The sequence below is a fragment of the Telopea speciosissima genome, chromosome 5 (genome assembly GCF_018873765.1).
Source record: "Telopea speciosissima isolate NSW1024214 ecotype Mountain lineage chromosome 5, Tspe_v1, whole genome shotgun sequence".
Taxonomy (NCBI): Eukaryota; Viridiplantae; Streptophyta; class Magnoliopsida; order Proteales; family Proteaceae; genus Telopea; species Telopea speciosissima.
This window is the reverse complement of record NC_057920.1, coordinates 63044161-63069819: the sequence shown is the minus strand read 5'-3', so window position 1 is coordinate 63069819 and position 25659 is coordinate 63044161. Positions and strand designations below refer to the sequence as shown.

Genomic DNA, 25659 nt, shown 5'->3' with positions numbered 1-25659 from the left:
AATAGGGGGGGTATTGCTTATTTATGAATAATATCTTAAGTAAATGACAAAAGCATTTACTTAAATGATATTAGGCATAAATAAATGTGTTTGTCCTGTGTCTGTCCTGGTTTCTCACTAACTGAAACTCCTATTTGGACTATGTTTTTGCAAAATCGATAGTGCCATTGTGTTTAAATGACCTAAAATAGGCTGAATACCAAGTTTTAGACCCAAACTAGGTCTAAAACCCACCGAGATGAGGCTTCAAATCGAGAAAAAAAAAGTGCACCAACTCGGCGAGATCTCGACTTGACTCGGTTTTTCAAGGGTCCGAGTTGGCATCGAGACCCGAGTTTTCGAACCTTGATTCAATCAACTACTAATTTTGTGTGTGTGCGTGCCCACGCATGTTTTTATGATGTAGCTCTTAAGAAGTAAGATTCAGTATCATCTCTGAATCTTTAATATCGTATTAGATTTGATTTTGGTTTTCTTATAATTACATATTTATGCTATAAAAAATGGGTTTCGTTGAATGACAGAGCAGCCATTAAAGGGTGCAAAAGCTTTGAACCCATAACAAAGTACCCACACAGTATATTATCTCTATTTGAATAAAAAAACTGTAAAAAGGAAAAAAACAGGCTCTTCATTGCTTCATGAGATGTAGTGTTACAGACTTATATGTTGCTGTATTGAAGGGAGGAATAGTCCAGCACATGTTTTCGTATTCTGTCCCATAACATTTTTATTTTTTTTGTCAGAAAGTAACAAATCATTATTGGATTAAGTTATCTTCACCATGATTATTTGACCCTATGTTGGGACTCTTGGAATAGTGAATGTCATTAACTCCCCCCCCCCCCCCAATAGTATGAGGTCGAAAATACAATTCCTCAGTCCAATCAGATCCCATGGGTAAAGAACACTCCCCATCCCCAACCCCCCCTCCCCCCCCCAACCCCAAAATAAAGCACCCACAGCATTTGAGATCCTAAAGAGAGAACTTATGACCTTGCACATAACCATGTTTCTCTCTCAAAACTCAAAAGCATGTGAATCAAATGAAATACTCACTAACATAAACAGCAAGCATAACTATGGGTAAGTTTCTTTATCTCACCACCATTATCTAAGGCAACCACATATCAACGTTCAAAAGGGGATATTGTTCCTGTATACCAGCATTATTCCCTGCAACGCTATTTTGTACAAATGTATGGAGCTGTACTCATTAACAGGCCCAAAACTCCATAACCTACTACTTAAGTAAGATTATGCTAGATTATTAATATGTATCAATCCCGGCCTTTACCCAACAGTTCAATCGGTGGAACAGATCATATAGTCATGATACCCAAACAATGTTAACTTTAACAGACCAACCTCCTGCGAAAACTTTCTGGATGTATCTATTAGTTATCTACAACTGATTTTGTATCACCAATTCTATTACACAAAAGAAACAAAAGCAACCATATTTTTCAGCAGCCACGACCACCTCATCCAATATATATATTCATAAAATATAAGCATTTTAGAGAGAGTCTTACTTTTGTATTTCGTCTCTCTTTTTATTGAGCTTTTCACGTTCAGCTTCTGCACTGACAGCCCCTTGTAGCTGGAGATACACAGAAAGGCTTTCATTTACAATGGAAACTGAACATCCAGCAGGCACGGCATCATTCTCACCAAGGACCTGTGAAAAGTGTAGTGCACTCGTATTAACATTATAAACCTGATAGAAGAATTACAAAACAACACAACGATACTTCCAAACAATTTTCAGATGGATCCAGTTTACAGTCTGCTATAGTACAAATAGAAATCTAGTCTTGCATTAGTTGCTAGCTGAAAACTGTATAATTTGTTTGAACAAGATACCGATAAGAACATTTGTCCAACCAATGAAAATATAAAGCTTCTTCTAATGGTTTGGTGTACATGCGCTACCGTTTAATAGTATACATATATTGATTCCAATATTAAACAATGAGCTTATCATGAAATGGGAAAAAGGAGACAAATGTTCCCTCGGAAAAGAACATTATCAAAGATGCACTATTTTAATTTTTAGGGAAAAAAATTCAGCACGCCCTGTGTTTTTTGCCATGTTGAAAGGTGATCTGGAAATTGTCTGTTGGATATTTAGGAAATGATATGGATTTGCCATGTATATCCAAGCACTCCCACCCATGTATGTCGATGCTCACACTGTAGTGGCTTGGTAGTCCCTGATTTTTCAATACCTTGTTCTGCCATGCAACTTGGCAAACTCAGATTAGACTGAAATTTGACAGATGAGCAGAGGACCTTGGGGTCCACCTGTACGCAACTTATCAGATCCACATGAACTGCTACACGGAAATTATTGGAGGCTTGTTATTTTACTTCCAGGTGAGTGCCAATAGGTTTGAACTTTCATGGGTTTTTCTTTTCCGGTAAAAAGCTTTTATGGGATTAATGAATATAGGACGTAGACATTGAATTCTCAATATAATTCTATAAGCAAGTTTTTAATAAACTTTATAACCCAAAAACATAAGAATGAGCTTAAAGAATGACTGGTAATGGAGAAGGTTTAACTGAATGCTGGATAATACTGGTAAGGGTCATAAAAATCAGGTTCAATAATAAAAACAGGGTTTTTCTTTAGCATTTTTTTAGGAGGGGTGGTGGAAGGTATAGTTTTGGGACGACAAGAGGGTTGGGCATGCCAAAGAGGCAATGACTGAGAATCCATACTATGGTTCGAGTGGAAATGAAGATTGTGTGATTTATCATTTATAACTTTTTAGAGCAAAAAATCAGTTCAGTGTTAGGCAGATCTTCCATTCTTTACATGCAATTGATACCTCTTTTTTTTTTAACCTGATAGCAAAGAAAATAGATTTTATCGGTTCAAAGAAGTAGAACTGCAGAAGTACAGAGTCGTAACATAGTGGCAACCATGATTAGGTGACTAATGGTAGGTCCAGCCACATGAATAGAACTGTTAAGATTTCCATGCATGTTGGTTGCATTCAGCTTCTTTTTTTTTTTTTCTCATTACAAATTATGGCAAATTGTACCTGATGCAAATAAGTCACCTAGAGGACTTACTTTATTGGAAACAAGCTTTAGGCCTTTGATCACATGTGTTTTCATTGTAATGGGCCACTTTAATGGGCCTAAATATGGGTAGAAAGTAGAAAAACGGGATTTACTTCATAAGTTTAGTTAGAGTCCTGTTTTGAGTCAGTTTCTTTAATTGTTTTAGTTTCCTACTCAGTTTATGTCACCTCATTAGCATAGTTGTCAAGGCATTGCATGGGCATCCAGACACCTTGATCGCCCTTGGTCGCCTAGGCAGGCCTAGGTCGACTAGGCCGCCTTGTTGGTATCGCCTTGTATTTGGATCCTCTCCAACACCTTGGGTCACCTAGACGCCGTGACAACTATGCTTATTAGTTAAGGATTGGGTTAGCCTTTACTTTTTAGTATTTGAGTATGTTTTTGAGTCTTCTATATAAGTTTGCAAAGGGCTACAGCCTTGTACACGAATTTGATTAATGAGATTTTGGCTCAGGCCATTTCTTTTATTCTATGAGACTCAAATGGTTATGAGATGCGGTGCAATGTGGTGAGATTCCAGTTGAGGCTAGGTGGGATGCTTAGTCATATCTTCTTCTTCATCTTCATTAATTCTTCTCCATCAATACTCAAGTAATCCTTTGTTTTCTGCAATTCTAGGATTGCTGACTTTGAAGTTGAATCTCTACTTTGATTCATATTCTGATTTCAGTTTCATGATTTCATCTTCTCCATACTGTCGACTATCAAAACCTGTTTTTAATTTCTTATTCTGTTGGTAAACCAGAACAGTCTTATCCATACAAGGAATGCTTGATTGTGGGAGTTTTATGATGCTGATTTCGAATCTGTTTACAGAATTCTGCAATTGAGAATTTTCTCTATCATCTCCCATTTTCAATTTCAGATTCTACCAAGTAGTTGATACAGTCCTATTCCAAGTAGGATTGTTTCTAGGCTGTCAATTTTCTGTAATTGACACCTGTTATTGTTGATCTGATTCTGCTGAATTTAATAACATAACTTCAATTTAGCATTGTGATTAATATTATCTGATCTTTCATCAGAATCTTATTTTGACTATTATGCCCCTTTCCTAATTACTGTAGGAATCCTCCATTAAACCAGATCTAGCCGTTGATTAACCTGGGATTTTAAGGTCCATCTGATTGCTGGATTTTGTTCAATGATATTTCTTTCAAAATCTACTTGTGTATCTCTCTGTTTTCGATCCAGTGTTGGTATTGTTTTAGTCCTTTATCAGTACTACAATAGTACCACAATAAGCAAAGAAAGAAAACAAAAGATATACATTTCACCAAAAATAGACTAAACACACAAAGATACATACACATCCAAAAGAGAAGAACAGAGAGTAACTTATAAAACAAAAAAAGCGGAGAATAACTTGTGCACAAAGCCAGGACTTTTCACCTTTTTTTTTGTGGGTGGGGGAGTTGATCAGGAGGGGCAGCATAGATGAATAAGGAATGCAGACCATTGTTGAAAAATTCGGATTCGGGAAGTAGGAAGGAGAAAAATTCAAGTTTAGTTCATGTTAACAATTTGAAATTTGGTTGAAAAAGTAGACTTCAGCAAAAAGTTGGATTGGGAAACATTTATGTTTCAAATACTTTGGGCCATATTAAAAAAATAGGTCCATATTCTTGAATTTCTTATTTTAGTTTTTATAAAGTTTCCAAATACTTTGGGCCATATTATTTTCAAGGACCAAATTTTAATGGACTTTCAAAGTTGGGGGCATGGATTGGGGATTTTTGTACCATCAAGGAGTTGTACTAAATCCTAGTCAGCGAGCAAGGAATGTCTTGGCCTGATCCATTCTATTGCTAACCCTACTTGTATTCATTTAGAGAGTTCAAAGAGAATATGCTCAAACACTAAAAGAACCAAATAATAATTAATCAAGGGTTAAAAGGCAATTGATCATGTTAATCATTGGTATAGAATGCTGCAGGTGCAATACCTTGGACTGACCCAAACCCGTTTGGGAACCCAGATGGAGATGAACCAGGTTCAATTTGAGTCTTTGGGCTAGTAGGATATTTAGGATTTTATTATTTTATAGGGATAATTATGTAAGGAGATCTTTTAATCTGAGTAGGATACGTAGGAAGAGTTTTAGAAAGTTAAAGGAGTTCCTAGAATAGTTGTTTCCTTGTTTAAGTCTTTTATTCTTATTTATATGCTTCTAACCAACGTATTGGACAGATTGAAAAGATGAATTGAGTTGGTTGTGCTTGAGATCCTGTAGGCTGGTGCATGTGAAATTTCTCCCATCCCCCTTCCTCTTATGTCATTTCCTTCTTCCCCTCCAACTCTGAGAATCTATCTCAGATCTCTTCCTTCTCTAACCAGCCCTCCACCAATTTGGTATCAGAGAATCATCATTGGGTTATACTCCAAATAAAAAAGAGCATCGACAACAAATATGGAATTGATCCATATACAATCATGCCTAGAATTTTATTTTCTTACCTTAAATCATAATGTTTAGAATCATTTGGTCTTTATTTTATCAAAACTTAAGAAAGAGATCCTAAGAGCTAAGATAGTGGTAATAATGACAGTCAACAGCCTTAGCTACGGACATTGGGCTTCATCCATCAGTCAAAAAGCAAGTAGTGGAGAGAAATGCCCCACAACCTCTGCATTTTGCCTCCGTTTTCTCTTCTTTGTTCTTCCTGTTCTCCTTAACTAAACCAAGCGTATCGATATTGACAGTCTTTCATAGGCACAGCACATAACATTTAATGAACATTGAAAAGCAAAGGGCAGTTAAGAAGCTACAAGGTGTATAAGTGTTGGAGAACATCAAATTGTAAAGACCAACAAAACATGCCTTCATAGATGACAACGAAGCAAGAGTTGAAATCTCCAAATCATGGCTTTGAATAATCTCCGCAACTGCATCAGTCCGACAAAGCACAAAAGCCGGTCGCCTAAAAGAGAAAAAACATTACATCATTTGGGCCTTTGCCTAAAACCTAAACAACAGTGGCTAAGCAATAAAAAAGGAAATACATACAACGAAGAATAACTGCATCAGAAACCATAAAAATAACTTAAGATGTTTACCTTGCATGCCTCTCATTTGGAGGCAACTCTGAGCGGAATGATCGAAGCGATCTGACAGCCTGCTCAACAAGATCCATCTCATCTTCGATTCTTTCATTTGACCATTCCTGTAAAACCAACCAATTGAAAAAAGAAAACAATAAATATAAACTAACACTAGAAATGCTGTTTCAAGTTTCAGCATTGTTCAGGCATATAATGTCCACACTAATCCCTTGAAACCCAGTGAAGGCCAGGTGTTCCTCTGGATCCTGAATTGTTCAGATGCATGAATTGAAGAATGCACCAGCCCTTGGATTTAGAAATCAAACACCCCTCCCACCCCCACCTACCCTCCACAAAAGAAAGTAAATAATCTACTTTCCTCCAACCTCTAATTAACTTTCCACCTCTACTGGTCTCACCTTTACTTTAACTGTCTACTATAGAATAAGATAGATTTTTTTGCAAATTAAGCAGGTGAACATGCCGGCAGCCCAGCAGAGATCTTTCATGCTAGCACTCTGGCAATAAGATGCCATAGAACTTTTTCCCTTTCCAACCTGGACCACTAGCCTTGTCTATGTGGACCACAAGCTCAGCTAATGAGAAAATTACTAACCTAAGAGATGCCCTGCTTAGAACAAACAGATATGTGGGGTTCCATCCCCTGATGGATCATCACTACACAAATTCAATGGTAGCTTTTATTTCAATTAACAAGTATAGAGTTTGATCAAACCTTTACAACTGATGGGTACTCGCATATCATGATTGATTCTTTCCTAGCACTCTTCTGTGGTTGAGGAAGACGCTGCCAAAGTTCTTCTGTGACATATGGCATAAATGGATGGAGCAACCGCAAACCATTGTCCAGGCAAACCCACAAAGCATCTTGTGCAGCACTTCTTGCAGACTCAAACCTTGGATCGGTACCCGCAAAATATGGTTTAATTGCTTCAATAAATACATCACACAACTGAAACTGCCACCATGAATACACTGCAGTACATGCATCTGAGAACTCATAGGATTCAAGAGAAGACACAGTTTTGGATATGGCTTTATTTAAAACTGAGAGTATCCATTTGCAGCAGAATGGCATGGATTGAAGAATGAAATTTGTGGGAGGGACATAATCATCTCCAAGTTTGGTCATAGCAAAGCGAATGGCATTCCAAAGTTTATTACACCACTGGCGGTACCCAATAACTCTTTGGATATCCAAATTTATTTTGTCCGACTGGAAGAATAAGAAAAAACGTATAAGCAATATTCAGTTAACTCAAAGGTGAATGTTATATCACTCCAAAAAAAAACATAGAAGTGAGTGTCAAATCTAGAAATTGATGGAGATATATCAGCACCTGTGCAGTATATGAGATGAGGGCAAAGCGCAGAGCATCTGCACCACATTCTGGAATACCATTTGGGAAGTCTTTCAACTGCCCCTCTTTAGCAATAATCAGCTCATTTCGGTCCAAGTTACCCTCCTCCAGCCTCTTATGGAGGCCTTCCAATGATATTCCATTTATTACTTCAAGCGGATCAATAACATTTCCAAGAGACTTAGACATTTTACGGCCATGTGCATCACGAATCATTGGGTGTAAGTAAACCTGCAAATTGTTAAAAGTGAAACCTTGGCTCTGCTTCAAACATCACAGCAAATCAGGAAGTGCATGTCGATAAACCAAGCCATCACGTGATAGATACACAAAAGACAGGATAGCTGAAGGTATACAGTGATATTATGTGGATTATCCACATATGTTGGCACAGCAGCGCCAGTCTTTCCAGAATAAGAGGAAGTACAATGTAGGGTCCGGTTCATATTTCACAGTGTCATCAAGAGAAATACAAGGCAGTTTGAAGAGAAATCAAGCTCTCCACCCAAAATTTGCACAAATATTCAGATTATCCAATGGATTAGCTCTTGCTACTAAAGATTTCAGGACATTACAAGATCATCATTTGGGTCCTACAGTTTCTCTTGCAGAAAGAGTTACAACATAGTGTAAAGCAAGTTGTTCATAAATGTAAATGTGAACTGTAAATAGGTTTGTGTACAGGATATAGAAGACATTTGTGTGCATGTGTGTGGTAAGTTACCCTGTTTTGCCATGCATCTAAATCACTTGTGTGTTGAGCTGTGATATTCAATGTAAATCATCCCTTTGTGAGATTCTGCTTAAGTTTCCTCCAAAAAAGCAAAGTTCGCTTGAATTGGATGCAGAGTGCTTCTGATAGAACATTTCAATTCTTTCACTTGTAAAGAAAGCAAATGGCATTTCATCAGATAGTTTCACATGCCCAACTGATATTTATCTATTAAGCAAATTGAAAACCGAGGTCAAAGTTCACCTATATATGTGCCAAGTGGGAGCATCACAGATTTATACAAAGAAAACAAAAACTCCAGCAAAGAATCTCTACATGCACAAATCAACTTATATTTAAGCTTTCCTTACAGCTACTCGACGCAAAACATATACATACAGTCACAAGTGTCATGTTATTTTTGTCTCAGGTTCAAGTAGAGGTCATTTTAACTACTGATTGGCATCTAATCCACAAATAAAAAGGCACTGCATGTACATAAGGATAGACTCACTCACCTTTCTGAAAGGTACATCACCTCCCAGTTTCATTCCCAGCATTACCATCCGCGCAACCCAGAAAAAGAGAATGTCATGTCCAGTCTCAAGAACTGATGTTGGATAAAATTTCCTAAAGTCTTCCGTATCATCTGGCCAACCCAGCACTGTTAATGGAAAAAGACCAGAAGAAAACCAAGTGTCCAACACATCTGGGTCTTGACCCATTTCAAACTTCTTCCCAGAAAACATTCTCTTTGCTTCCAACAAAGCTTCTTCCTCATTTCTTCCAACCACCCAGTGGTCGTTGTATGCACCAAATTCCTTTAGTTGATCATCCTCCAGTGACACATACCATGCTGGAATACGGTGGCCCCACCAAAGTTGCCTAGAAATGCACCAATCACGAATATTTTCCAGCCACCTGAAAAAATTGACACATGTGAGACAAAAATTTAGATGGACTCATGGACCAACAACCACTTATCTTTGACAGTCCAAGAGAATTCCATGGATAAGATAATTCAGATCACTCAATCAGGTCAATGTTAACCCCACGAGATTTGCTTAGTGGAACACACTTAACTGTGGTCTCACCCCTTGAAAGTGTGCGCAATTGTATTGTAGGGTTGGTAAGAAGGCCTCTCACCTTCGACCGTCCCGGTTCTGTAACCCCTCCGGCCCTCCCCATAAATCAACCAAAAACTTCTACACCATTAATATAAGATGGCATCTCACAGCATCCCACCTTCCTAAATATGATTGCCAACAAATGGACAAAAAACAATGCATTAACAATATTAAAGACTAGGATAGGAAGACTTAAGACACTGAAGTGAACTTTCAATTCTCTCAGAAGTTGAAATTGGCCAATCGATTAGTGGATAAGTTGGAAAGGAGATGTGTTAATACGCAGCCTATGTACATTGGACCCTACCTATGTTACCAGGATGTGGGTGGGGTGTCGAAAATCCGACATTGACATGGTGGGTTGGAATCGGAAACTCCCAACAAACAAGATTCACGGACTTGAGGGGGTACTGAGATTTTTATATACCATTAAACATATTACTACTTATTCTTATATTACTGAAGCACTTCTACAAATGGTATTGCTAGAAATTCAATACTTTATTATCAATTCTTATTTCTACACAAATATTCAAAAACGATGGTCAGTAGACATTGGTTGTGGACACTGGGTCTACTATGTTTCCAAATAGTAGTCTGTAATTAAGGCCCATAGCATTGGCTGTAGACCCTGAGTCTAACATTAGCAGGTATGAACCAAACAGGAATGCTTCCAAACATGACAATAATTATGAAGAAATTTATCATAATTATGAAGACAATCATGACAATTTTTCCTTAAACAAAAGCTAGAACAAAAGAACATCATCATTCATCATCAACAGCAACAGCAACAGCAATGATAATAGTAATAGCAATCACTTGAGAGTACCTCTTCCATTCAGCAGCATATTGTTTTGGAATGATCTCAATCTTTCTATTCTCATCATTCATAACAGCATCAAGAGCTTCCTTTGCCATGCCACTGCAGTTGACAAACCATTGTGGCTTTATCATTGGCTCCACAACATCATTGCTTCTTGAGCAAAAGCCAAGGCGCATCTCATTATTTTGAGCCTCTCTATAGAGCATCTAAATGCAAGGGGAAGATTTAACAATTAAATAACTCAAACAAATACTTCAAATAGCAGAGGAAAATACTAAATGCTGTATCAGAAAACAAGATAGAGGCAAGCTGTGAAACATTAACACTAATGTAAACAAGATGATAATGGGCAGAATAAGATACTATCAACTCTAAACCAATCCCTACAACAAAAACACATTGAGTGCCAAAATTAAGCAATGGTTGGGATGAATTGATTCACTATAGTGAATAAAAAAACAGTGAGAAGCATCAATAGAATAAGCTGATATGCACAGTTACACAATATAAAAGTCAAATGAGCACCCTAGAGCTGACTTTGAAACAGAAGAACTTGCAAACAAGACCCACTGTCAGACTGTTTCCAGCTATAAGCCAGAAGGACAATCAAGCATAAAGAATCAAAATAAGAAAATACAAGCTAGCAAATAAATAACAAAACTTGGGCATAAAGCAGATCAGCTCAATTTCAAACACAAAAAAGGAAGCAAAGCTGAGAATACTTCCTGAATTAGTAACTTATCTTATAGGCTATTAGTTCGACAGATATATTGATGCAGAATTTCAGCAAGAAAAGAAGATGGCTTGTTGTTTTGGTTTTTGGTTCACTTTCTTGGGTCAAGTTAGGGTTAATTTTGAATGTCAATGGGTTATATGGGCCATATGCTTAGTATTTCCGAGTTCTTTATTGTAATGGGCCAATCCTACAAGCCCAAATATTAGGGATTTATGTCCTATACGGGATTAAGTAGTTAGTTTCTATTTTGGTCACTTAGTAGTATCTTTAGTTTCTAATTTTATTTCCTTAATGTACAAGGCACCACTACTACATGTGTGGGCTTAATTTTAGTAGTTTTTATTTAGTACTTACCTTTTTGGAGGTAGTAGCCATGGAGCCTCACCCACGATTTTGATAACTAATGAAATTGGCTTTGGTCTCCATTGCTGTGAGAGACAGTGAGCATGGTAAGTTTCCTTGCAAAGCATGGTGAGATGCCATGTTAGTGAGAGACTGACCTAGGTCATAGACTCATAGGTGAGAGGCTTTGGTCTTTTCCCCCCTTCTTCCTCTTCTTCTCTTCCATACTATTTTCTGCACCTGTAACAAGCATCAACAGAGGGTATCGTGGCCATCTTCTTCCCCACTTCTTATTGCTGTTAGTGTGTGTGAAGAGGTCCCATCGAACGACCATCAAGGCCTGGTATTGGAGAGATCATAGTTTCCTGCGGCACCTTCTAATCTGGTTTCTGGACAGCAGTCTTCCAAGGTGATTTCCCATACATCCAACCAGTAGATTGAGTCCAAATTTTGGTATGTTATTCCACTAGTCATAACATACCTTCAGCTGTAGTTCCTTGATCATCCAGTGGTACCAACACTCTTGAGGTATTAAGTTTCTATTTTGAACTCTTAATATCTAATTTTCGAATTCTGTCATATCTCATGATCCAGCCATCAGTATTGGCTGAAACTTTGAAATGTTAATCCTTCCTAAGTTCCCTACCCTCGATTGGAAGGGTTTCCCCATCCGAGTTGGGTAATTGCTATTTTGGTACACCATCTTATTTTCTGAGTTAGAGTCATTCTGTTCTTCCGATAGTAGAGATTACACTGCTGTTTAGTTTTCTGTGGCTGGGTGTTATTGACAGTAATGTGTCCCGGACGTGTGGCCATACTAAGCATCAAAAGACCTTGTTTTTAGCTTACTGTTAGGTTTGTTACTTTCTTTTCTGTTGCTGGAACTGAGTGACACAACCTACTGTTTGTCAATACTAGTGATCCTATTGTGGTTAAGTTATTACTTATCAGTTTATTGTTAGTGACCTAGTCCTACATTATATACCTACATATATACACACACATGCACATCCCATATATAAACTTTCAAATTCATATAGTAATGCAAGTTTCAGCACACAGAGAAATTAATTGAAGGAACAATGATGGGGGAAACTGCACATCAGTGGAGTTAATACAAAATCTCAGCCTAACAAGATCACTAAAATGCTAATACGAAAGAGACAGCAACTGAATTTACTACCTCACTTTCTAGACCCCAGGATATATTATGCAGCGAGCATACCTTATCCTTCAATGCCTTAATGACATCTTCACGAGCTTTAAACCTAGGCATCCCTTCAAATTGACCACCATTGCTGTTTATCTTCCCATCATCAGTGAAAATGTTGATGAATTCAAGATTATGACGCTTTCCAACCTCAAAATCATTTGGGTCATGGGCTGGAGTAATCTGTTATAAGCAAAAAACAAGGATTTCCACTTTAAGTTGAGTATATAAAGCGGCATTTCATTTTTCCAAATTTTGAATGCCAACACTTCTTAAGATTATATGATTTTATGTTATAAGCCAAAAACAAGTATTTCCACTTTAAGTTGAGTATATAAAGCGGCACTTCATTTTTCCAAATTTTATCTGTCAGACAAAATTTTGAATGCCAAAAGATTATATGATTCACATGGCAGGTATCCATGTATGTGCATAAGCATGTGAATCAATATAGAATTTGTGAAAGGAACGTGATTAACATCCTTTCCTGAAGGAGGACATATTTACCTTAACTGCACCAGTCCCAAATGTAGGATCAACAAGTATTGCATCACAAATTATTGGGAGTTTTCTTCCACTGAATGGATGAATTGCAAATTTTCCATGCAGACCTCTATACCTCTCATCCTCAGGGTGTATAGCAATTGCAGTATCACCGAGCATTGTTTCCACTCTAGTTGTAGCAACAACGATCTCACCAAAGCCTCCCTCAAGAGGGTAAGCAAAAGATGTCAGTACACCAAACTCCACGGGGTTTTCGTACCCAGGAAGCTTCAATAGAGTTTTTTCTTTGATGTCCTTATAGTCTACCTAAGGAGTATAAAACATCTAAGATTAGTCACCTCTGCCTCTGCAGGAATCAACCATGTAAATACAACATTTAGAAATTGTGGCAGAGAACCTCAATATCAGAAATGGCCGTTCGTAAGATGCAATCCCAATTCACTAGCCGATGATCCCTGAAAAGAGGGGGGAAAATAGCCTTTAGAAGCATATGCTGGGAAAAAGGTAAACTTGATCTATTGATTGGTAGCTTTCAAATGAATGTGATAGGAATAAAGACAGAGATACGGTTATACAATAATAAAAAGGAGTAAAGATGGACAGATATACGGTTATACAGTAATCCTATTGATTTATACAGAGTACTATATCAATTTAATCCTAATGGCAAACCTTAAACAACCAAGTGAACAATATTATCTTATTAACTGTTTATAGACTTAATCAGCACCATTTCCAACTGCCTCCCAAGGCCCAATATACAGGCTCTTGCAAAAAAAAAGAGAGATTGAGTTTGATCACTGTGATTAAGCCTCCTAAAATTGAACTTGAAAAAGTGTTGTCAATATTGCTAATTAACCCCAAGAATCATACTACCTTCTCAAATTTAATATTTGAGAGAAACTTGTGGGGATGAAAGATTTTAGCATTTGAATACATATCAATGCATAGTTCTTCACAAACTCGATATGCAAGTTTAAAAGAAAGTGCAAATTGACCTTCAAGATCCTTACTTGAGCAAATGCCCGGGAGAATCTTCAGAACAGGGAGGAAAGAAGAAACAACGGTAACCCAAGCCTCATCTACTTCAAAGCCCTGCTATGAATGTCTTCCCTACTGAGTTCACACTGAAAACCCTGGATGCTTTCCTTGCTTTCAAGGAGCCAGCCAGCAACAAAACATAGGTAAGACTGGTGTATGATCAGGGAGGCAGGGATCCCTAACATTGTCAGACAAAAAACTAGAAAAAATTCTACCTTGGATCTCTTAAGGAATAATGTAAGCAGAAAAGAGCTAGGTACTGAATTAGGTGAAAACATTATGGCAGTTTGGTTCCAAGTGGAGGAAGTTGTGACACATGAAAAATAGATACGCACCATTAAGACGTACACTTGCAAATCCCACCATAAGCTGGGATTGAAGGTGAACTAAACCTAGAGTTATTGGATAAACAATCAAAAAGAAGAACACTCTGATGCAGATTTATCACCAAATTGGGCTTCTTTTATTAGGAATAAGTCTAGAGTTGGGTTACATACATGTTGGGCCTTTGATCCCATGGGTTTCTAATGTAATAGGCCACTTTTATGGGCCTAAAATATGGGAACATAGGTTGCATACGGGATTAGCCATATACTTAGTTTATTTTTATGTTTTTAATGTTTTAAATTGAACCGGTCCAAAGCTGATTTGAACCAGTGGTTCAATTTAAGTGATTTTATTAGTTTTCTTTTGGTTGTTTAGTTGGGTTGGATTAGGATTCTATTTTGAGTCTATTTCAGTTTCCCAGTCAGTTTAAGTTTGATAATAGGTTAAGGATTGGGTTAGGCCTTTCCTTTTTAGTGTAGGAGTCTAATTTTGAGTCTTTTATATAAAGTTATAAGGGGGGCCAAGTATGGGACACGAATTTTGATTAATGAAAAGCTTTTGTTTGTTGCCATTGCTGTTGTTCTGCTCTGTTGAGTGTTGCTCCTTGTGAGTGTGCATCCTTGTGGTTCTATCAAGGTGGAAAGGGACTGGTGGAATCCGATGGACTCCTTACGCCGTGACAGCTGGGAGGATCTTCTTCAATTCGAAGGTGGTTCTATCCTTCACATCTGTTCAAGCTGCTACCAGTTGAATCTCCAGTAAGTTTGACACCCAATTTCTTCTTCTAACCCTCTAATCCTTTCCCCCAATCAATCCCCTTTATTTTTTGTTTGAATCCCATAAACCCTAATTCCATTAAACCCTAGATCTTGCTGCCCAGCCATATTTAACCATTAGAATTACTTCAAATTCAAACCACAGCCTCTCCTTAACACCCCCTACACTCGACCCAAGCTGCTGCCCATATTTGTCTTTCAAAACCCTAAATTTGACCTAATTTCTAAAACCCAAAACCTGAAACCCTAACCCTAATTTCTGGAATTTTGAATTCCCATCCTAAACCCTGGAATTAACCTAAATCCTAATGCTGTTCATTTGAACCAGCAACCCCTTTTGCTATTGATCCTGTTATCTGGCTCCTAGTAGGTCTCCTACCTATCTAGGACTGCATTACACTCCACAATACATATCAAGTCAGCAAAATGCTTGAACAAGCAGAATACGTACCAGCATCATTCCAAGGTTGTTATTCCCATCCTAGGATATTAAAGGAGTTGGATAGGCATAGAAAAATTCAGATGTTAGAAGAAAGCATAAATGATTAGTGGTGGTTATGATAAGCAGGATAGGAATGGGAAAAGGGGAGACAGAATGTGGAATAGATGATTTGTGGTGTGTGATGGAAAGAATAAGGGAACTATTTGCAAGCAGTTTCATCGAACATATTTCAGGATTGTTACGATGTCTACCATTTCTAAGCATGGGGGCTTTGGGTGGGTGAAGCATCCAGTGAGCATATGCACCAAGGCTGGAAGGTCATAACAGGGAAACCAGCCCGCTTTTCTTCTTCTTTTTCCTATTTTCATCAACTGCAATCAGTTTTTCCATCAATTCTTTAGTGTGCTTTGGCTTATTATTGAAATTCCATTGAAGCCATGTAAAATTTAGGTTGGATGTGCTGCAGTTACCAAAAGGAAAGTGACTAACACAATTTGCATGCAATGTTTCCCCCCAACAGCATTTCCCCATATTCCAAATTTAAAAGCCAGAAGCCACTTCATCTATATTAGCTGTTTTAGCTTACTTCCAACCCCTAACAGAATGTAAAAGATAAACTATGATATAAATTGTGTGTCTAGTCAGTAACAATAATAATATAATAATAATAATTCCTGATAGCAAACTCTCCCCCACAGCAAAAAGAATATACCATACCTTCATGAATCATCTAATATATCTGATAAATAACTTTTAGTTACATGTTTGAGCCTCTGACTAAATTTAGGTGTTTGTACTGTCCATAAACCACCCAGGTTGCTTGCTTCATTGCTTTACAAGGATTGAAAAATGAAGTAGAAAAAAAACCATAATTATAGAACAACATATGGGAACCCATCTGAATGGTAATGATGAATCATAAACTTAAACAAACTTAATGTTAAGGGAAGAATAGCAGAGATGTCCAATACCTATAGATAAGACCTTCCTTGTGAAGCCTAACAAAAGCCTCTGTCACAGCTTTTGACCGTTCCTTATCCATTGTGAAACACTGAAGATGAATAAGACAAAGATGAGAGGTTCGTAGCAAGAAAAGGATAAACAATCAACTCAATTAAAAAGCATTATTCTATTTAGTAATTTTAAATGAAATCATATTTCAACAGCGATTGTCTTAAAACCTAACCTCACGGGACCAGTCAAGAGAAGCACCTAGCCGACGTAGCTGATTTAATATGGTGCCACCATATTGATCTTTCCATTTCCACACCTTCGCACAGCAACATTTACCAGAACCACAAGGTTATAGAAGCAAAAGGGTGCATAGCAACATTACTTCACATAAGTAACATCAAAACATTAGTCCAAACTCACTTCAGACACAAAATTCTCACGACCAATGTCATGTCTGGTCAATTTTCTTTCTCGCATTATCTTCTTCTCAACAACAACCTGCAGAATAGCATCCAGATAGTAAAGTCAGCTACAAGATAACATCTCAATGAAACCACTTTCTTCCGCACAAGGAAGCACAAACCCCAAAAAAAAAGGAGAGAGATAAAAAAGAAATGTGTGGGTGTGAGAGAAGTAACAGAGACAAACTGACAGACAAAGAAAGACTTAATGAGAACAGGTTATCATATAGACTTCACGAGATTAAAACAACATCAATCGAAACAAAAGACCAGAGAGCAGCAATCTCTGGATAAGCAACAACAACAACAAACTCAACCTCATCCCAACTTAATGGGGTCGGCTACATGCATCCAAACAAAACAAAGTATGGAAAACACAGTTTTAACCAAAAAAGAAAAGATGGGAAAGAGATGAGAGATGAAAAACGAAAAGGACAAAAGAAAGATGGGAAATATATAGAAACATGAACGATGAAAGATGAAAGATAGTAAGAGGAAAGAGGCACAGCTCAGCCCGTCAGGAGAATCTCAGCTAGATGGGGTCTGCGACATGGATCCTTGACCTCCAGTAGGCTCTGTCCGAGGTCATACTTGGAACAAGCCCTATGCATGTCCCTCCTCACCACTTCTCCTATGGTCATTTTAGGTCTGCCCCTAGCTCTGTTAGCCCCTTCAATCATAATCATATCACTCCTCCTTACTGGGGCGTCACTAGGCCTTCGTTGAATATGACCATACCACCTTAAACAACTCTCTTATAGTTTGTCATTGATCGGAGCTACTCCCAAGTCCGATCTAATATGTTCATTCCGTACTTTATCCTTCCTTGTTTTTCCACACATCTATCTTAACATCCTCATCTCTGCTACACCAAGCTTATCAATATGACACTTCTTAACTACCCAACATTCCGCCCCATACATCATGACCGATTGAACAACAGTCCTATAGAGTTTTCCTTTTAGCTTTAAAGGAATACGCTGATCACACAACACTCCAGACGCACCTCTCCACTTCATCCATCCCACTTTAATTCTATGTGAAACATCATCCTCTATGTCACCTTCTTTATATGATAGACCCCAGATATCTAAAATAGTCACTTTGTTGTATCTCTCTTTCCTCAATTCCCATCATATCAGTATCCATCATAGTGTGACTAAAATTACACATCATATACTCTATCTTCGTTCTACTAATATTAAGGCCTATTGCTTCTAAGGTAGATATCCAAAGCTCTAACTTAGCGTCGATCCCTTCTTTTGTCTCATCTACTGAAACAATATCATCGGCGAAGAGCATACACCACGGGACCTCGTCTTGAATGCTCTTGGTTAGTTCATCCATGATAAGCGCTAATAGATAAGGGCTTAAGGCGGATCCCTGATGTAACCCAATCGTAATTGGGAATTCCTTGCCTTGCCCTCCCACTGATCTTACACTAGTTACCACGTCTTCAAACATATCTTTAATTACCTGCACATATCTACTCGACACTCCTCTCTTCACCAGAGTATGCTGGATTAAATCTCTGGATAAGCCATACAGGCAAATATCCAAGGACTTCTCTCCGTTTACTGATAATGTCTTTAGTAATATGATATAAGTTCCTATTTCAAAGTACATAAACAACTCAACCACAGACTGCAACTTCAACGAAAACTCCTTGTGTGCATAAATAGACAGATTATGTATGTGTTGTTTGTGTGTACTACATATAAATCATACTATTATTAAAAGTATGTACTTTTTCACTGAACAGAAATATGCCTATTATAATAGAATTTATTAATATCTCTCCCTACCCTTACATGTCACCCCTCACTGTTTTCTCCTCAACATTATGTTTTTCTCTCTCACATCAGTTACTTCCATGGAAAAACATCTCGGTCGAAACTGTTTCAACCAAGATATCTTGGTTTCGCCAGCTACCAAGACGAGATGGCCAACAACTCCAAAAAATCCCTGGTTTCGACTCATCTCGACCTGTTTTGACCAGGTTTCGATCGAAACAGACCGTATTTCGCAAGTTTCGACCTGGTCACCTATATAAATTAACTTATCCCCATCTGAACTTGACGAAATCTGGCTTGAAACCAAGACAAACACTTATTTATGTTAAATATCGACATTTACTTAAGGTATTATTCATAAATAAGCAAATAACCCTTATTTGAATCCAATAAAAATAATTAAAAATCAAATTCCAAAAGAATAAAAAGTCGACCCCCCAGTTCAAGAACAAAAACTGAATTTTCGGCAGTAGGTGCAATTTTCAACTTTTAAATGCTAGGGTTTTTCTCAAATATAAAAAGTATATAAATCTTAATGGACCGAGTTTTCCTCCACCAACGGTGGATGGGATCTCATTCACCGTGGGGCAAGAGAGGGCGGGAATGGGTATCGGGAGGGTTTTTTGGAACATACTAAAACCCTAGGAGGGGTTTGTGAACCCTAGGATGGTGGGAGAACCGTCTTCTATGGGTGGAGGGAAACTTAGTCCAATCTTAATATGGTAAAACATTGCTAAAATCAAAAGTGCAGCAAAATATTCATTTCTTTTTATATTGATAAAATAATTTCATTCAGAGCTATTTTGATAACATTCGTGCACACCAAATAAGGTTTGACCGGTACATAATTCCTTCAATATAAATCAGATTTAAGCAATCTTGGATTCAAAAACTATTTTTTGTTCACTCAATGATGAAAGGTCAAAGGCTTTCATCTCCTTCATTCACTCAATGATGAAGTTCACACTCTCCCCCCCTCCATTGCTCCCTACCTTTTGTAATAACGTAACCTCCAATCCAGTAATCTGTTGTGTTTCCTTCCACTCCCCTGGTCCCCCACCCCAATACCCAGAAAACACAAGAGGACTTCAATGATGAATTAGCGGAAACTGAAATTAGTAATTGCAGGGATGGGAAAATTACAATATAATATACATCCAGGTATAATTTGACATTGTCATCAAAATATAAAAACTCGCATATACTTATTTTTATGATAGTGCTTTTATATATTCATATAAACAAACTTTTAACTACCAATATAGAGAAAGCTTCGAGAACAATAGAGGAAATATTGCTCTATCATTGCTTCATTCCACGTCCTGATCAGCCCAGAGTGTAGATTCATGCTTGAGGTTTTCTGAATTTCTGATGATTGTTTCTAGTATGGCTAGTTTGTTACCATAACACCAACAATGAAATAATATAAATATAAAGTAGTGTTACAAATTGAAACTAAAGCAAACTCCAAAGAAACAATTTTGAAATTCTAATTCCTAGTAATACCAGTTAAGTGTCCTTTATGGGAAACCTTTCAAAAGGTTTAGAATAACAAGGTACTATAGTACACCACTCTCAACATATAGAGATTTTTTTTTTTTTTTTTTTTTTTTGGTGAACAAAAAATTCATTACCCAAACCCCGAAGGGAGAGGAAGAAAGAAGGGGGAGGAATAACTTAATGCAACACCCAGATACAATCCACCCTTCAATTATGTCAAGGAAAATTAGAACCTGAGTTGCAATTCCAGCATGGTCCATTCCTGGCACCCACAAAGCATTATATCCAGACATTCTCCGCCAACGGATAATTGTATCCTGCATAGATGATGATAGAAACTCCATAAGTACTTACGCAGTCATCAAAGAACAACAAAAGAAACAACACTGTAACTAAGTAATAACTTATCTCCCCCCCCCCCCCAAAAAAAAATGTGTAATTAGATTACCTCTATGGCCGAAGTAAGGCCATGGCCTATGTGTAATGCCCCAGTTACATTAGGCGGTGGCAAAACCTGCAGAAGCAATCAAGGGAAATATAGGTCACAGGAAGAGAATTGTCCAACACTAGCTGATGCTTCAAAAAAACCAAGCTTTTAGCAACAGAAAAAGTTACAAAATATTCACCATTCATACATAGTGAAAACATCCTTCAGCAGTTCTAGTACCAAATATCAAGTGGCAAAAGTTACAGCAAAACTATAGATTATCATATCCATCGGACAATGGGCCTTCTGACAGCAATGAATATTTGATTATTTTTCGTCATAGAAGTGTGTAGCCTAGCCAGAAGAACGAGAAAAAAAATGACGCTTTAATCAAATGTTGAAAGATGCACAGCAAGTATCCTGCTGAGGTTTTGCTCAGTGGTTTCTTTCCATTGCCAACTCCTGCTTGAAGCTGTTCACCTGTGTGGTCGTATATCTTTGGAGGGTTTGCTCTCAAAAAAAATATAAATTAACCATCCACACATAATACATATTACGCAAAAAGAAACAAGGGATGCAGGACCTATTTTAATGTGAGGAGAAGCAGGCATAACTATTGTCCTCCTGTACTTGAGTCGGTTAATCCTTTGTAAGCTTTTTAAAGTCAAAAAAATAAAAATTCTCAAGATATTGATTGTGTAGAATATCCAAAATTCTCATGTAATTTCAAGAATGAAGATCATGGGGCCTGCAGGCCATTCAGACTAGGGTCATGGGATAGGACAGCATTAGACATGCCTTGCAGCTAAGCTCTTCAAAGTTTTCTGTTTTAGTTTACTTGAAAAAATTTCCCTAGATGGACAGTGTAGGAAATATTCCCACAGGGACAGCTTGTTCAGCACGTGGACAAATGATTTGGTCACTTTTAGCATTGGATAGATGGGAAATTCCTTTAATAAGCTACAAGAAAAATTTAGTAGCCCATCTCAACCGCATGGCCCACTATGTATGAGGATTTTCCCTTTGGTTTTTTCATGGTCCCTCTTCTACAAATAGATTTAACTTTTTCATCCCTATAAAAAACATTATATCGACACATGTTATTGGCTAGGGTTGGTGTGAGAAAACTCATTTGGAAAAAGAAGCAGTAGGACTCCAATAGAATAGCAGAAAGTTCTCATGGTTTAAATACAATAACATAGACTCCATTTACTTTGAAAATAAAGAGCTTGCAAGTACACATCAACTTTTGACTCCTAACCATGACTCAGAAATAGTATCGCATCATTCACTTCTTGTCCAATACACAAGCTGGATATGTCATTTGTTGGCCATAACTTTCCCAAATCACATAAGGTTTTAATATCAAAAATCAAAAAGTTTCAAGCTCCATAAAGAGAGAACAAGAAAAGAAAAGAAATATAGCAATAATAAGACTAAAAAGAGACACTAGTCTCTAATGTATTCTCTTTATCTTTTGTCTAAAATCACCCCCATTACTAGACCTGAACCCAAGATATAAACTTTAACCTTTCTATCCAAATTAAAACATAAAAATAATAAAACAAACTCAGACTCTAGAAGGCTAGAATACTAAAAAGATTCAACCACCACAATAGAATTGAACCTACTCACGAGTGCAAATGCCCATAAAGAAGCTTCTGTTTGGGCCCACATTCTCTTTGGACATTTTTCTCCACATCATAGAAATAATGGCTTCTTCCCTACATTTCATTTTGAAATGAAGCCATGCACATTTAAAACTAAGACAATAATGTCAACCTTTGGCATAGAGAAACTATTAGCTACAAAAATGTCTAACTGAAACTAACAACAATCCACACTTCCACATACATCCAAAATCATTAGGAAAAGAACAACTAGTTAAAGAACTTATTTTTGTTTCAATTGAAGACATGGTCTCCTGTTACTTTTTTGAGTTTTTTCCCCCTAATGTCAGATGGAGACATACAACAACAACAACTCAGCCTTATCCCAACTAAATGGGGTCAGGTACATGGATCCTTACCCTCCAATCAGCTCTATCCATGGTCATAATTTTAAAATTCAGGATTTATTCAGGTACGGCTGTATCCTTTCAGTGGCTTCTGATCATATGCAAGATTTTACTTTTTATTTTACACAAAAAGTCTACAACTTGGACCTTAGACTTGTCCTAACAACTATGTGGACACTTTCTTTCTTTTAAATTGCTAGTAACATTGACAGACTGGATAAACAAAAAATAATGCAATTCAGAAAATTCAAAAAGTTCAGTCAGGCACTTACAATCACAAAGGGTGGTTTAGAGCTTTTTGAATCTGCCACAAAAAATTTTGATTTCTCCCACCATCCATACCATCTAAATCATCAAGTGTAAGACAAAAGGAAAACAAAGGTTAGAGAGATGTAGTAGTTCCTTTTCTTTTCTTTGTTTTCCTAATAAGATACATATATGGATTGATTTTGCCCTTAAAGCATAACGGTAACTGGACATTTACGATTTCTCAACTTCACTTGGGCTGTATTGCTTTGCCATTTGACGAGAAAGCCGCTTCTTCTCACCAGGATCAGTCTTAGGATCAACATAATCCTCAGGATTCTCTTCCTCAGCATCTCTTTTTGAATTTTTCCGTTCACTCTTTTTTGGTGCATTGGATGCTTTTTGCGCCTGAGGAGTGAGGACCAAAAAATTAAATAAAATCCAGGTGATATGACTAATTTAAGCATCAAAGGAGACTGATCTGATGTTAGTTATATTCTTACAATGACAGAAAATCGCAAATTATAGAGGTAATTTCTACATTCAAATCATTAACAACTTACAAAACTAAAAACAAAAAGATTTTATTAAATATACCTGAAGTTTGGCTGCTTCTGCTTTTTGTAAAGCCTTCAGCTTTTTCATTTCTTTCTCTTTGGCCTGCCATGTAAATATCAATCATAGTGACTCTACAGTGACACTAAAAAAGTACTTTTTAAAATAAAAGAAAATCCAACATGATATCACAGGCTTCAGATAGCACAACAAGTGAACAAACCATTTCCATCCAGTCTAAATTACAGTCAACAACAAGTGACCCGAAACAAGAAAACACATTGCAGTTTGTTCAAAATAGGGGATACCTTAAGGGACCTCTCGCTATGAAATTTAGGTATCACAAGCATAGCATGAGGAGGAAATCAGCCAACCACTAACTTCAGTAAGGCAAACATGTATAACATGACAACATATATCCACCTCTTCCATACACACTAAACACTTCCTCGAACAAAAAAGTATAAAGCACATTGGGAGGAAAAAGCACTCTTGGTTTTCACTTGCATTGAGCTATACAACTAGAGTTGATCCTTTGACAGGAAACATAAATTTGATGGCTGAACACACCTTATGGGCAAATAGGCCAAGAAAAACACTAAAGGCATCAATTCCAATCCAATCTTATTGAACGCTCGAATTCACATATGCTATAAGAAGACTGGAAGCTCCTCCAATATCGTACAGCACATTCTCAATTGAGTTCAGTACCTAAAACTAGGAACACTGTTCCTCATGTGTTCACTAAGAAAGTTCTACTCACAGCAAGTAATCCGTCAATGGCATCTTTTTACTTTATTCCAAATTAACAACAAAAAGATGATTATACATTAAAGAACACTAATTGGATGGAATATTTAAAACATTAAAGGACATTAATCGAACGGAATGTATGAAATGGAGTAATGGATTACTATTACAGCTCTAACCTTTTCTTCCTTCTTCTTCTTTCGCTCGAGATCTTCGGTCTCCGGCTGCTCCTACGGTTCAAAACATTTCACATATAAGAATACAACAAAACCTTTTTCTATCTATCGATTGTTTGAATCGATACTCATATAGTAATACAAAAACAGACACAGATGAAGTGCAAACCATTTCTCTCTCAGATTAGTTGCAGAAAGATTCGAAGCTTCAAATCAAAGCAACTACGGACAAACTCAATTCTCGCAGTCTCTCAACACCAAGGTTCCCTGTGACTTCAAGACTCGACAGTATAAGGTTAGATACTAAAACGCAAAACCCTACTAACGAATGCTATTGGTTCAACCGTTGAAAACGTCAAGAAATTCCTCTCTGGACGTGCAGCCCAAGTGACCCTCATGTAAGGTCGGGCTTTTCCTATTCTGCCAGGTGGAAGGTGTTGGGTGGTCGAACGGTTCAGAAACAAAATCAAAGAAAGCTGGTCCAAGCTGTTATTCCCAAAACCAAATACCCAAAATTGAAACGCAGCAGAAAAAAAAAAAAAATCAATATAAGAAATTAATGAAAGCAATCAACATAGATCCGTGGAAGCGTGGTAGAATCGATTCTATCAATGGAGGATACTATTATCTAAAACAATAGGGGAATCGATCGTTACCTAGAGTTTCATAAATGCAAGACCTCTAACTGATGATAGTCTTTTCTCAATCGTTCCACTCACTACGCAAAGTTTGGCGTTCCTATACGATCAAGTCAACTCCTCCACACACCAGGGTTCTTAAAACCCAAGGTTTCTCCAATATCAAACACCAAGAGAGGGAGAGGAAGAGAGAACAGTTCTCGGAAGGGGAGTGCTCCACCGATTTTCCAAGGATGAGAGAGTGCTTATTGAATTTTGGCAATCTCATGAATATATGTGATTCGCCCTCTCACTCCCAAATTGATAGCACACATGGGAAAGGAATATTGAGTTTTCAATTGGGACTCAATCACCAACCCATCAAATTTTTCCCACCAAGGAAAGATCCATATTGCTAGAAGAATCCAATATGGGGTCCAATATCTAATATTGATCCAACATCTTTCATTTTCTAACAATTAAAAAGAAAAATTAAAGAGAAAGAGAGAAGATTGACGAACCTACGATTGCAACGGAGTCTCAAATGAAGAGAGGAGGTGGAGGAATAGGTGGCGAATGAACCAAAACCAATATGGGTAG

General features: G+C 37.4%; 1 protein-coding gene across 1 annotated transcript in view; it reads right to left on the bottom strand.

The window, feature by feature from the left end:
* The window catches only part of LOC122661425 (valine--tRNA ligase, mitochondrial 1), a 39567-nt gene extending 14841 nt beyond the window's left edge, over positions 1–24726 (bottom strand). Inside the window, exons 1-20 of the mRNA XM_043856809.1 lie at positions 24612–24726; positions 24446–24496; positions 23559–23621; positions 23200–23369; positions 22988–23060; positions 20720–20785; positions 20505–20588; positions 16938–17015; positions 16750–16833; positions 16535–16614; positions 13375–13432; positions 12981–13283; positions 12489–12656; positions 10192–10391; positions 8751–9153; positions 7500–7751; positions 6875–7375; positions 6154–6260; positions 5918–6017; positions 1536–1681 (exon numbers count right to left, since the gene is read on the bottom strand). Of these exons, the coding sequence (XP_043712744.1) occupies positions 1536–1681; positions 5918–6017; positions 6154–6260; positions 6875–7375; positions 7500–7751; positions 8751–9153; positions 10192–10391; positions 12489–12656; positions 12981–13283; positions 13375–13432; positions 16535–16614; positions 16750–16833; positions 16938–17015; positions 20505–20588; positions 20720–20785; positions 22988–23060; positions 23200–23369; positions 23559–23621; positions 24446–24496; positions 24612–24614 (2990 nt within the window). The 5' untranslated portion in view covers positions 24615–24726. The remainder of the gene's footprint in view (positions 1–1535; positions 1682–5917; positions 6018–6153; positions 6261–6874; positions 7376–7499; positions 7752–8750; positions 9154–10191; positions 10392–12488; positions 12657–12980; positions 13284–13374; positions 13433–16534; positions 16615–16749; positions 16834–16937; positions 17016–20504; positions 20589–20719; positions 20786–22987; positions 23061–23199; positions 23370–23558; positions 23622–24445; positions 24497–24611) is intronic.
* Positions 24727–25659: the final 933 nt, after the last annotated feature.